General features: G+C 42.2%; 1 protein-coding gene across 1 annotated transcript; it reads right to left on the reverse strand.

Moving 5' to 3' along the window:
* Window positions 1-12,833: 12,833 nt before the first annotated feature.
* On the reverse strand, window positions 12,834-13,864 carry LOC306796327 (homeobox protein HMX3-like; the record flags this gene model as incomplete). The annotated part of the gene is made up of 2 exons (XM_079295189.1): window positions 12,834-13,363; window positions 13,651-13,864. 2 exons carry the CDS (start codon window positions 13,862-13,864, stop codon window positions 12,834-12,836), a joined length of 744 nt encoding a protein of 247 aa, XP_079151315.1.

Here is a 13,864-nt window from a genome sequence, read left to right on the forward strand (position 1 = left end):
ATTTGCTAAACATAGAGCATATCCTGCATTCACTGCATTCATTAAAATGCTCGTGTGCAGATTGATTTGAGTTGGCTTTTTGAAATTAGACTGCCGTCCGATTTTCACAGTCTGCTATTTTCCGTCAGGACGGACTTCAATGGAAGCAGGCGGATTGCAGACAACACAAGATACACAGCCAGGTTGAGTTAAACACTGGAGGTTTACTCGTCTTTGTTTTGCCCGATTTAGACTAAACACATGGACAATGAGTTAAAGAACAATTGTTCGCAACCATTTCGTCACACTATCCCAATTGCGTCGAACCACATCATAAAGTCCACAGTGCTTAAGGCATTAGCATGTCCATACCCAGGAGATGTAACACTATAGCGTTGGGAAATACTGTAAGAAACAGAGACTGTGCAGATGAAAGGGCATGAGCCCATCACCGGTCCTTACATAATGTGTTTGTAGTTAGCATGCAGCGGTTGTTTCTCACCTTCATGTACTGTATTTTAAGCACGCTGTCACTTCAAACTAGCGTGATCTGAACTCTTTTTTTTTTTTGGGTGACTGCTGAGAATGCTAATGCCTTGAAAGTTGTGTCCTGTGGCTCTTTTGGCCTCAAATCAAACCCAGAGAGGCACAAGGAAGAGCCAAAGCAGCAGCTACGCCCACTTGAGAAAGGCCGGTAATCAAATCCTTCAACAAGTTTGTTTGGGATCACAGAGTGGGTAATGCAGGCCTGACACTCCAAATGCGTTTCCATTTTTCATCACTAACTACAGTCACTAAGAAGTCTGTGTCGAAGATATGGAGATTGTTGAGGTCCGGGATTACAAACAGCAGAGTCTTCGAGGTCGATTTGTACTTGTTTATTTGTTGCTGAAATAGGGCCTTGACTCTTTGAAGCCCACGAGGGGCTTAAAGTTGCAAGTTCTTCCTTTTTGTTTTCATTAACTCTTATTCATGTCTGAACAATTTCAATGCTTCTTAAAGGGGGGGGGGGATGTTTAGCCGATTATGAATGTGATTTGTGCTGTCCGATGGGACCAAGTTTGACCGGGTCTGTTCCACGATCTCACCAGAACTCCCTTTGTTGCTTCTTTTTTTTTGCCCTTGTTGAACTGCTTAGAAACCGTGCAAGCCACTGGTTGGCGTCCATGTTTGTTTCGGTACGACAATTGGCGTTCTTGCAGGATGTGCAGGGTCGTCTACGGTCAGAACTCAAGATGTTTCTGTCAACTGCTGCCCAGCGTATTTAACAAGTCGTAAGGTTCATGCTCCTGACTGTCAAAGACGAAATCTTTGTGGGGCTTGTTTCGTCTTTGTTCAGTCTCTCCTGCTTCTTTTACTTTGATAATCCACTGAGTATTCATACAGGTTTATGAATCAGAAATGTGCAACTATGCAGCTGAAAGCAAGATAACATTGTGTGTCTTCGTTCTTCCAGTGAGGTAGTTTTCTTAAGTATTTAACATGATTAATTGTCTCTTAGATTTATTCTCAATTATAAAGATGTTCCCCCTCAAGCAGCAGACAGAGAGGACATTTTCTATATAACGATGGTTGCCGCCTTATAATTTGCTCGTTGGCAATGAGGATTTTTTTTAAAATAAATTTAGCAACTGGTAAAATATTCATGAGCAGCCATGCAATTTTTTTGGCCCACATATTCAGGAAAGCACTTGAAACGATGAACATCATTAACATGACAGCATGCTCTTTTATAGCACCTTCACATATGCAGCAGAAAAACATTATTGTACTGTTTCCATCGGCTCCTGGCAAAGAAATATCTGTCCGAACAGCGCTAGTGTTTTACAGCTCAGAGGAAACACAATGAATTTTATGCACTTGATTGCCACTGTTTATCAGTATCACAATCACTTCCAGTGTTTGCTCCAAAAACTATGACACATGCGAGCGATGCTTGGGAATTTGACACCACTGCGCAATAAAAAAGAAGGAAGACCATCGGGCATGTTGTGTGCATTTTTTTCAGCTTGCAGTTATTTAAAATCATCCCACAAGCGCACTCAACTTCAAAAAACCAATCTGTTTATATCTTTTGAAGTTTACTTTGCCCCTTCACTGTTGATTTGTGCCAAAGGTTTGGTCGTATCGCACAGTGTTTTCATTAAGCAGTCCATCTCCTTGTAGCTCGTTATGTACCACTTAATTTTGATATCCCTATTCCCCTTCAAATGATGAGTAACTGGTTTTTAATTTCCAAATGTGTGGGCGTTGAATGACGCCTATATTTTTATTCTCCTGCTATAACGCTGTCTACGAAATTGTGCGCTGCTGAGTGGAATCATGCAACGCTATCTGGCACAGACACTCTCTGGCAGCAGCGAGGCAAAACCTGCAGCCCAGAACTGCTCCACTTAAGGGAGGCTGATGTGAGAGGAGCGGACAGGCGAGAGTGGAAGGCCCTCCAGTCATGCAAAATGCAAAAGAAATATGACTTTATTACAGCTCCCTAATGGTGACATAACAATCTGTTCAGCCACTTCCCTCTAAATCTCAAAGCAAGTTTTGGAGAGTGCTTCGGTCTACGGGAGAGGATGGGTTTGAACGTCTCTCATTTTGAACGAGTTTAAACACAATTGAGTTTGAAAGATGGCTTCTGACGGCTTTTATGTATTTATTTTTTTACTTGTGCCTCACGTCGGAGTGGTAAATGTCCAGAGAGAAAAAAACTACTATAGAGATAGAGCCATGAGGTGAGATAGAGCCATGAGGTGATTAGCCTAGCTTAGCATGTAGACTGGAAGTAGAGGGGAATGGCTAGCCTGACTCCCGGAAGTCACTCAGGCCTGTTTCCAGACCTCTAAATCCCCGTCCACATCTCAGATTTGTTCAACAATCAAATAGGTTTGTTGTTTTGCTCACTGACGGTTGTTCCCACCAGTCGGAGAAACATTTGATCAAACAGAGTTTACTAGTAGGAGTAAGAATACCCTGAAAAAGTCCTCAGTTTTAGTTTCTTTTCTCCAGATTGGTCGCGTGCTGGGACTTCTGATGAAAACATGCACAGATATATTGGTCAAGACCATTTCAGGGCGAAGGTTCACCATTCGGTGCCTGCTCATAAATGCTTAACGAGGAACATTTTGCAGCTATCTATTTGTGGATTTAAGAGATTGAATAAAATAAACACAAACTCTTCTGCTTTCTCTTTTGTAGGGTTGTGGAATTAAAGTGGTGAATAATACATGGCTGAAAGCATCCGTCTCTCTGAGTTGCCACAGACAGCGGGGGATCTGAAGGCAAGTGAGCGCAGATATTTATGAAGTGTTGTTTGATTTTGGAACAAACCAATGCTATCAAGTGACCACTCTAGACAAAATAACCCAGGAAATCCCCTTTCAGCTTTGTGGTTTCCAACTGATGGAAAGACTTTGAATGACCCACCGTTAGAGAAGACATTTGTTCCTATAAAAGCCTCGGGACACAACTGTAATAAAAGCACTGTAGACCAGATCCATGCTGGATCAATTTGTCAACTGAGATGTACTGCAGAGAGGATCTTCAGGCCTTCATCGCCAGCAAATATAATCCTTTTATTGGCATTTCCTGTAGATGGTTTGTTTTCTGCACAAAGCCTGCTGGGTGTCCATCATGCAATAATCAACAGAACAGTCAGTTGTGTTGCACCATCTGCATCTCACCCAGAGCCACTGGATTTGTTTCAGATGAGCGGTTGAAGCCGAAGTAGCTCGACTGTCACAAATTGTGTTACACTGGGGATTCCGGCGAGGGCCAAAGAGCTGGTGAACGGGTCAGAGCTCTGGCACCGAGGCGGCATCACTGTTCAGCTCTGATGTGACCAGCGCTGCTTCAGAGAAACCGCCTTAGAGGGCAAGTGGAGCGTGGAAGTTGCTGATTAATTCCTCAATCCGAAAACAATCACATTGTGGCACCACATTATCGTCAAACGGTGCGGCGCGTTCACGTTTGATTGAGGGTGATGCTTCTATCCAGAGGGGCTTTCAAGTGTGGGAACTGGTAGGAATTAAATATCGGTTGATAGAATCAAACATCACTGACTTTTCGTGTCACACACAGTTGAGATAAAAGCGACGAAACTGCAGTTGTTGACAGTCGAGATGTAACAAGGCTGTAAAGACCACTGTAACTCTTTGTGTGAAGTGGTTTTCCCTCGACTATTTTTACCTTTTTTGAGTTTGTACAACAACACACATTCATTTCTGTCTGCGCATCCTGTTGGTTCTTGTTTCCCTCTTTACATTCAGAAACTGATAGGCTGCGTCATTCAAACATTTTGCTGCTTGATAGCTGCTAATCTCTTCGTATGAAAATGAGTTTGAGGACTTACTCGTGCAACTCTTCTCAAAGTGGGTGCTACAGCGTGCTGGGGCACCAAGATCTGTATTTCTATTTTTCATTGTGCTTTTTTTTAACAACATTTTAATACATTATCCGCAAAACGAGTCAGCGTTTAAATGACTGCTCTCTCACTGTTCTCTTGGTACTCTAAAGCCGTCTGTAATGGTTTAACTGTGGCGATGAGACGGCCTGTTTAAGAGCCGCAGGTGCATCGACCTGGAAGGATGCCACTCGGGCTATTAGCCCACAATCCGATGATCACTATTTGGGGAGTAGTCGTCCTTTTCGCCTGCATCAGCCGCAGCTTGACTTGTATTCCACTCAGCCGCTGGGAGCACATGCCGCCAATTCAGAAGGAAGCAAAATGGTTACAGCGCAAGATGACATTTTTTGTGGTGAGAGATGATTGTCGGGTTACTGTCCTGTCGCCAATTGCCTGGAAGAGGAGGTTACATCAGCAGGAAATACACCAGCTGTCAATGAACTGTCACTTTCTCACGACAATATCTCTGCAGGCTATTGAGACAGCACTTTGTATACAAAAGTTGAGTCATTTTCTGCAAGCTGAAACACACGGTTTCCTTTTTTAGCCCTTTGCTAATTCACACATCTGATAAGTGGACGATCAAGTAAATTGTGCTCGAGATAAAGAAATCAACTTTGATTGTTTATCCATTAACCTTTGTGCTCAATGTGGTCATGACTCATGTTATTTCGGATCTGTTTTGATATAATAGATTTTCAACAGCACATCATCTGTTTGAGTTGCATATTTTCATACTAAAGATGCACCACGCGCCACAGATGTCATTCAACTTGCGCGGTCATAAGCAAGTAGTAGTAAGAAAATGCTTCCGAGGTCAAAAATCAACCTTCAAGACGTAAATTAGGTTTGTAATGTTAATATTTGACCAATGATGCACTTTCTGAACTCAAATGTTGGGGGAATAAAGCATTATTTAAAGGAGAAAGATTTTACCATATGCTTTGGTCTGCACCTCTCGTTGTGTGTTTTCCTAATTAGAAAGCAGTTTGCAGCAACTTTAGCCTTTAACAGCATTAAACACACGGTGAGACACAAGCAGCCGTTTTAAATGATGTTATATTGGTGCAAACAGCAAGTTTGTCCTTTTTAATATTTCTACATGTACACCGTCCTGGTCCTGAGCAGAAAAAGGTATCGAGCGACTAATAACCTACTATTGATCAGAGTGGATGTCCCTCAGGACTGTTAAGAAACTGATACGTCTGCATTCACACGCACACACTAAAGGTGCACATGTACAAGCGCCCATACATTTATTCCAGTGCAGGAATACGCAGACTCTGCCTCCCAGTTAGTCGCAGTAGCGTCTTCCCAATTCAGTCGATAGGCCTCCATTAAGAGGGGGTAGGCTGTCAAAGCAACCTGTGACCTCCTCTCGCCCCCTCGGAGCCCACTGGCCTGTGATGTCCGTATCAATATGAATTTCAGCCCTTTGCGCCCATCAGCCGCAATTCCCAGTGTCCATTAGTCTCAAGTATCTGTTTCCTCCAACTTGTAGTATTGATCTCGGTGTGTCTTTTGTAACAGAGCATGTACACGGATCTTAAAGACGAGGACGGCTTGATCGGACGGGTGGATTCTGTCATCTGGGGCGTCGAAGTGCCTCCATATTCTACTTATGAAAGGATTCTCATAACTTCTGTCACTCTGAATGGCTCCGCTAGTCTTGTTGCTGTTCATAATTGCCTCACTACATGTGTGTGGTTGTGGAAACGGAAGACATCCAATCCTGGATCAGATGACATGTAGTTTAAAAGTTGGCTAGACCGGTGCCCTCGAAGGTCAGGGCTTTTCATCTCGGAGGCCGCAATGAAATGACCTGCTGTTGGCAGACACAGAGGGATGTCACAGCAAACACAGGCCACGATATGGCCCGATGTCCCTGGAGATGTGGTTTTCTGACCCTTTCCTACATCTGTTACTGAAAAGTGTCACATCAGACTTCACCTTCCTGCCTCAAGACCGAGGGGTCCCATTTATACTCGATAAGACAAATTAGGGAAACGAATTTGACGCAATCTTGTGAAAAGGAATTTATATTTAAAGGATATATACATTACAAGACCTTAAGTGATATACATGATTTGTTCATTGTGTAATATATATATATATATATATAGGAGTATGAACTTTCAGTGTCAATTTCTAGCCGACATTGACGAGGAGTCCTTTTAAAGAGCTCTGCTGATGGTCATGTGACACAATCGAAAGCTCCAGAACGGCTCCTAAATTAACTTTGTGTGGGATTATTTAAAAAATAAATAAACATTGATCATCATCCTTGCTGTCCCGACTATTCGCTTGCCCAATTTCCATTAAAATCCATGTATCGAGTAAGAAGTTGCAAAAGCCTCAGACACGCCCTCAGTGTCCTCGTTGGTAGCTCTCGGTTCTGTTTGATATGAAAGAGACTGGCATTTATTGGGGAGAATAGCTTGGTTCAATTAGTGTTAAAACATCAAAAAATGTGAACCCTTAACTTATGAAAAAGATGCAAACATAAATTCAGTGATAGCATCCTGCGGGTGCCTCGGTCCTCGCACTGTTTCCTCCCCACTGAGCATCTCCAAAGTGTGAACAGCATATGATGACGTTTGGCCGCTCTTCACTGCTGTGGCATATTTGCCACTAGGGGGCCTTCAGGGACGAGTTGAGATACCCCTTTGACACAGTGGACCGGTTCCTGACAGGGGACGATGGATGACCTTTGGCTTTATTTATGTCGTCGCCACTCATGCAGGACCTTTTCATCAGATACGGTCATTGTAATCCCTCAGCCCCCATTCAATTTACAGAGGCACTCTGTCACTGCAGACCACTAAAATCGATGAAATTTAATGGATCAATAAGCCCTCTGAAAGCCTGGCGGGAGGGTCCAGATCCCCCCGGTCGCTATCACGTTACGAGTCATAATGAATGGGGTGTTGTTTATGTTGTAAAGTGCAGCGTCATTGAGTCCTTTGACCACACCACCCTCTTAGCCGGAGTTTGGTACACCACTGCAGGGAAATACCATGACTTTTGATTTGAGATTTGACGATCATATTGGTGTTTTTTCTAAATATATATATCTTGAAGCTTTTGAAATACTGCTTCACTGGCTCACATGTCTAGCCAACTCTCCACTGTTTACTATCTCTCCCAAAATTAGCCTTAACAGTTGTATTCTCCATCAGTTACAGCTCACTTCTGATACATCATGTTAAGAAAATTAAGCTCAGGCTTCACAGCTATGTGGCTGCTCCAGAACCAGCATACCTCGAGGCAGCTCCAACCGTAATTGGTAGTAATTATAAATCCCATCTGAGAATGCACAAAGATATCTCACAGCAAAACAGGCCTGTTTTTTTAGTTTTTTTTCAGCGTCTGGTGCCAAGAAGTGTGAACGCAGACTTAAAAGGCTCCTTTAACAACGATTCAGAACAGCGCCAGTGGTGAATGAATGATACGGAAATGTCAATCAAAGGTGTCACTCTGTGTTAAGGAGACGAAATGAGACGTGACAACATGTCAACCTTTTGAGACGGAGACGAGATGATGATCCTTTAGCTGACACAAGTGTAGTACAAGTAGTACTATATGACTGCAGTACAAACATTGGTCTCCCTTCACTCCCTCTGTATTTTGGACGTGATCTTAAATGACTTCGACGGGACGTATAAACAAAGTTCTGACAGTAAAACGAAGCCCACAGCCGTTGGGTCGCATCTCCATATTTGCATGCTAATGGCATTAGAGAGAAACTCCCACAATCATTCAGCGGGACCATCGTCACTTGCAATTTGGGGATCAATGATTTCAAACAATAGCGCTCGGCATTCATGCGTTTAACGCCGAATGGAAACCATGTGCTCTGTGGCTTTACTGATGGTCAAACTGGAGGAACGTGCCGACGGCTCTGGATGGCCTTGAGGTGCACATCGGCCCGGAATAACTCTGCCAAACTCGCAGCTCTGTTTCTTTGTAGCAAAACAGTCTTTGTTGCCACTGTTGGCAGTAAGTCAATGGCATGTATTAAGCTACCCCACAATGCTCGCCAGTCATCGATAGCCCTAACTGAGTGCATATGGTGTCTTGGCTTTAGGCTTCTTTTTGATCAGGTTGAGATTTTTAATGGATTTTTCTTCGCCTCTGACAGACGAGGCTGTGTGTGTGTTTGTGCGTGTGTGCGTGTGTGTGTGTGTGTGTGTGTGTGTGTGTGTGTGTGTGTGTGTGTGGGGGGGGGGGGTTCAGCCCGACCCGGGGCAGACTGCAGGCAGCCGGTGGGGTCACTTGAACCTTGTGGTTGCAGAGCAGAGTGGTGAGACACAAAGAGCCAGCGCTGCGCTCACAAGTGTCCGACAGCGGGAGAGTCAGGAAGTCTGGCGACTGTAAACCCCACCCGACCCCATCTCCCCCCCCCCCCCCCCCCCCCCCCCCCACCCGTCTCAGACACACTCCATGACACGCCAAGCGGGCACTTCTGCACACAAACCTCTTCTACTACACTTGGGAGGACATTTGTATCGACTTCCATTCATCCTCTGATGTCTAATTTCAACCATAACGGCTCAATGTAAAACCTGACCTTTGACCTAACTTAAATCCAGTCATAATTTAGACCTTAGAGGCTCAATCTGTGATCGAAATGTAAACAACGGTGTCACCGCACCACCAACAAAACACAGAATTAACACAAGGAAATTACAAATCTGAATTATTTTTGTTTTCGTGTTCTCATCAATGTTTGTAAACACTGGCGTAAAAATTGCCTTTTATTTTAAATAACGATCAGATTAGAGTTTCACAAAATGGGAATTTTCTATCACTTACTTCATGATATAATTATTTAAGTTAATATACTTAAACCTAAAAAAATGTACCGATTGGCCCTTTAACCCTAAAACAAAATGTTAATGCTAAATCATGCACCAGTATATCATTTTTAGTGGTGTGCTTGAAAGTTTCTGCATTCGAAGTCTGTAAACTTAAAATGTAGGCACACACACACACACACACACTCGCACTTAAAAATAATCATGTTCAGGTCTGTGCTTGCTGGCTCAATTTTTAAAGGAACATTTCGGTTTTTGAAATTTAACCAGCAAGCACATATAAGACAGCTTGCAACACAAAGTTTACAAGGACTTAATTGTGCAAGCTCACGAGATCACAGGTACAAAACTCTGACTTGACTTCCCAGATGTGATGGTGCAAACAGCTTTTTGTCCTTACAACATAATGCATATACCCCATATATATATTCACAGCACTCACAGTATCATCTGAAATTGAAGTGCATCATGAGAAAAATATTTGCAAAGACTATTGTGTTATATTCCTACCAAGAAGTCAACAATAAGTTGGACAGTTCTAAATACATCTCACGCGGTACTCATAACGCATATTATAGTCCCTTGATATCACTTCTTCAAATGCACTTTAGTGTAATAAAATGCTGCATGATGCCTTTAATTATCAGTATACATATCCTCAATTATTCAGTCTACACTGGCTACGGTATAATCAACTCTATAAATCATAACGCAGGGAGGTTATCGTTGTTAAAGCTGAATTATTTACATTTTCCGATCAGACAATGTGATCCTAAAATCCTATTCAACTGTGTAGCAGTAGTTTAAGGTTAGTATCAGGCTGCTCAATATTTAAACTAGAACAGTGCTGTTAATAGTTATAATTATTATTTTTGTCCTAAATTTACTTTTACTGGAGCATTAAAAGTCACGTGAAAGAGTTGCTCCTTTCTTTCCTCTCTGTAGTTTTTGCATTTTAGGCGCAACATGTTCAACAGCAACTCATTTCCTTTGTGAGAATAATGAGATACAGTGAACCTCAACGTGCACTGCAAAGGTGGACCGGAATTTAGTGGCGAAAACTAGAGATCTGCAGGCAGACCAAGTGGTTGAGTGCACAGGTTAACGGCGACGGGGCCTTGAATGGCTGTGACAGGGAGAAAGCAGCGAGAGGCTCCAGCACTGAAGGGGGAAGTGACCCGGAAACGGTGTGTAAGTGCAGCTCGCTGGGCCCTTTAGGAAGAAAATCTCTCCAGAAGCACTGATGCACACATTTCTCTTATTGCTCTCGCGCTCTCTGTAGAGATGCATTACTCAGCTATACCCGTGCACGCTCATGGCAAACAAAAACAGATAGTGGGGGAACCTCAGTATATGTTCATCACCTACAAAAACGTGTCACGACTCTCTGATTTGAGCTTCTTGTTGGTCAAAGATATAGAAGTTAGTTAAACAGCGTGAATGCAAGTGACTCATCATTAGTCACACTGTCATGACGTTACTCTTGGTTGTGCTTTTTGGATATTTGCACAGTCCGGTAGACACAAAGACTGTGATGTTTTTTGTTGTGGTAGACTTTTTGTCAATCTCATGTTGAATACAACATTGGCCAAACTTATGTGATAACACTTGTTATCACTTTTTCAGTGTGATGTGGTAAAGTATATCAATCTATGTATATAATAGATATACTATGTGTGTGTGTGTGTGTGTGTGTGTGTGGTATTTATTTATTTTTCATTGTCAAATTTGAGTTTAGAGAAGCAGATGTTGGATGTGTTTTGTCCTTTACTACATTGGCCAAAATGTATTCAACACTTCAAACATTACCAACCTGCACATTATTCAGTTTTTTTTACCCACTTTTATAAAAAAAAGTAAATTGAAACTGAAGCTCGGCATAAACGTCCCTCTGCTGACTTTATAGATGTTGATCTGAAACAAATGATTACATATGGATGTCAAAACCATTTGCTCTTTTGTTTGCTGCCACATGGATTTTCTCCTCACGTTGCTGCTTCAATTCTAATAATAATCCAAACTGTATTTGGTGCATGTGATTATGCACATTATTAAAGAATTACATTTGAAAGTCATATTAGTGTACCCGAGTGAAATTAATGTCAGAATAGAAAATGCTCTCTTCATCCCAATGAATCAGTCTAAAGTTATGTATGAAGCTAAATGGTTTCAACAGAGTATTAAGATGATGTCTTTTAATAGATGGATCAGCAAAAGGGATCATAAATGACTATTTGTTAAAAAGTGAAAAATGCACAATTTTGAGGTACCTTACTCGGGTATTTCCATTTTATGCCACTTTTTACCACTTCAAAAGCAAATATTGTACTTTTTACCTCATGTATTTGATGGATTGAGTTACGTTTACTTTGCAGATTTAGATGATCAATACAGAATATAAACGACTAATAAATTGTGATATCGGTGAGACTACACCGCAGTACACAGTCATTGAAATTAGCACCACCTTTACCAGCTGCAACATTAAAGTGATGAACACATGAATGTATTACAATCCAAAAGTATCTATCTATTCTGAAATGGGCCATTTTTTATAAATCGTACTTTTACTGCTGTGCCTTTGAGTATATATTTGATGCTTGTTTTATGGGCTACTTTTACTTAAGTAAGATTTTGAATGCTTGACTTTTACATGCGTAGCTACGTGAGTATTGTTACAATGTAACGTTGCTAATGCAAGAAAAAAAAATCTGAATTTTTCCACCACTAATAAAAACTTTGTTCGTTATAAAGCACATTATTGTAAATTTTTTTTTTTTTTGCTCAACCTCTGTCCAGTTTACTGCACGTGCAAATACAACAATTAGGTTTTAAGAAACCGTGAATTAACCCCGACTTTCGCACTGCGGTGGAAAACTCTGAACTTTGTCTTGTTGCCTATTTTCACACTTTATAAAATGACTAACTTTTTTACGCGGGACCAAATGCACAATAAAATAAATAAAAAATGTAATGAAACACAATGAATAATCAAATGTGGAAGTTGATTTTGCTAGAACGTCTTTTTTCCGAATATTTTTCAGCTTCAGTCAACACACTGTGGTAAAATTGACTGTGGTCATCTTTTTGTGGTAAAACACTTTTATTGCAAAATTCATCATGATATACGAACTGTATTCATAGTTTAACAGTCTGTCATATGAAAGGTCACGTGAAATTCGTTCGTTATTTAATAACAATTATAATAATAATGGTAATAATAATAAGGCCCTATAAATAGAAACTGATTGTCGCTCCAGAGGAACTTATTTTTAAGTTCAACACGGGACGACGGAGACTAGTGACGTGGAGTTATGAAGTTGATGCAGAGTTAACGTACATTCGTTCAGATGACATGACACACGCATATTGTTCTGATGTTAAGCTTTCTATTGAAATATGCCGGAAGCATCATAATAATAGTCTGATAATAATAACACGATAATAATAATAATAAAAAGTGGCACATGCATGTCTTGGATGAGTTGATATGTTGACATTTGATTTGGGAAGATTTATATTATAAGTAAAAAAAATAAAATTAAAATAAAAGTGACAGGCCTACAGCCAAAACAGGGGAAAGCGTATGTCCGACTGTCCACACGCTGTCATCTGATCCCAAACAGAGAGAATCGTCAGTCTGCATCAAACAGGCCAAAATATTTGCCAGTGTTGGAGAAGTAGATGTAAGGCGCAGCGGTTGCAGTCGGGTACACGACAGGGAAAGGCATGGGTAACAAACATCCGCCCAGCAGGCTGCTGTCTTTGTAAAAAGTCTGCAATTGCACATTTTCCCCCGCTCCTGAGAGGTGCTCTGCGGCCAGCGGCCCCTCCATGTCCGTGGATATCTGTCTCTTCAGCTTGTTGCGGCGGTTCTGAAACCAGATCTTGACCTGCGTCTCGGTGAGCTGCAGAGAGACTGCGAGACACGCTCTCTCCGAGCTGCTCAGATACCTCTTCATGTCAAAAGTCGCCTCCAGCTGAAATATCTGTCTCTTTGAGAAGATGGTGCGGGTTTTCTTCTTGACCGTGGCCTTAGAGTCCGCGCAGGGCTCCTCCTGCTCGGATGCGTCCTCGGCACTTTGCGCCCCGGGACAGGAGCCAGCGGTCAGCGGCGATGTGTTTTCCCCGCGGTCCGCGCGGTGGACTCTGGGCTTCCTTTGCGCTGTGAATGAAGCGATACAACGTGCTTTAATGCGGTGGTAAAGGCAAACGCACATGCTTGTTTTTATTGCGTGCAATGAAGCTGCACAACAATTGCAATAGTCTGATTTAATAATAGATCAACAAAAATAAACGAGTTCTGGCCCACGATCTTCACAATTTCTGAAAATACTGTACTTCCATCCATCTTTACGCACCATTCTGCCTGAAAATGCCTAAAATGTTTAGGATCAATACGAGACTTTCGGAGTCTCTCTGCTGCATAATGGCCTATACATTCCCAGTTACCTGTCTCGTGTGATCCGCTGCCATGCCTGCTCCGGACGTCCCACGCCTCATCGTACCGCGCTTGAACGCCACCCTTACATCCACTGTCCCTCTGCTCCTTCGACCCGTCCGAGTCCCCGCGGCCCCGCTGCTTCAGGTTGAGGATGTTGTCGATGGTGAACGTCAAAGAAGCGCTCCGACTCGGGGCGTCCTCTTTGCTCATATTCCCCGGCAT

This window comes from Melanostigma gelatinosum, assembly GCF_949748355.1.
Source record: "Melanostigma gelatinosum genome assembly, chromosome: 23".
Classification (NCBI taxonomy): Eukaryota; Metazoa; Chordata; class Actinopteri; order Perciformes; family Zoarcidae; genus Melanostigma; species Melanostigma gelatinosum.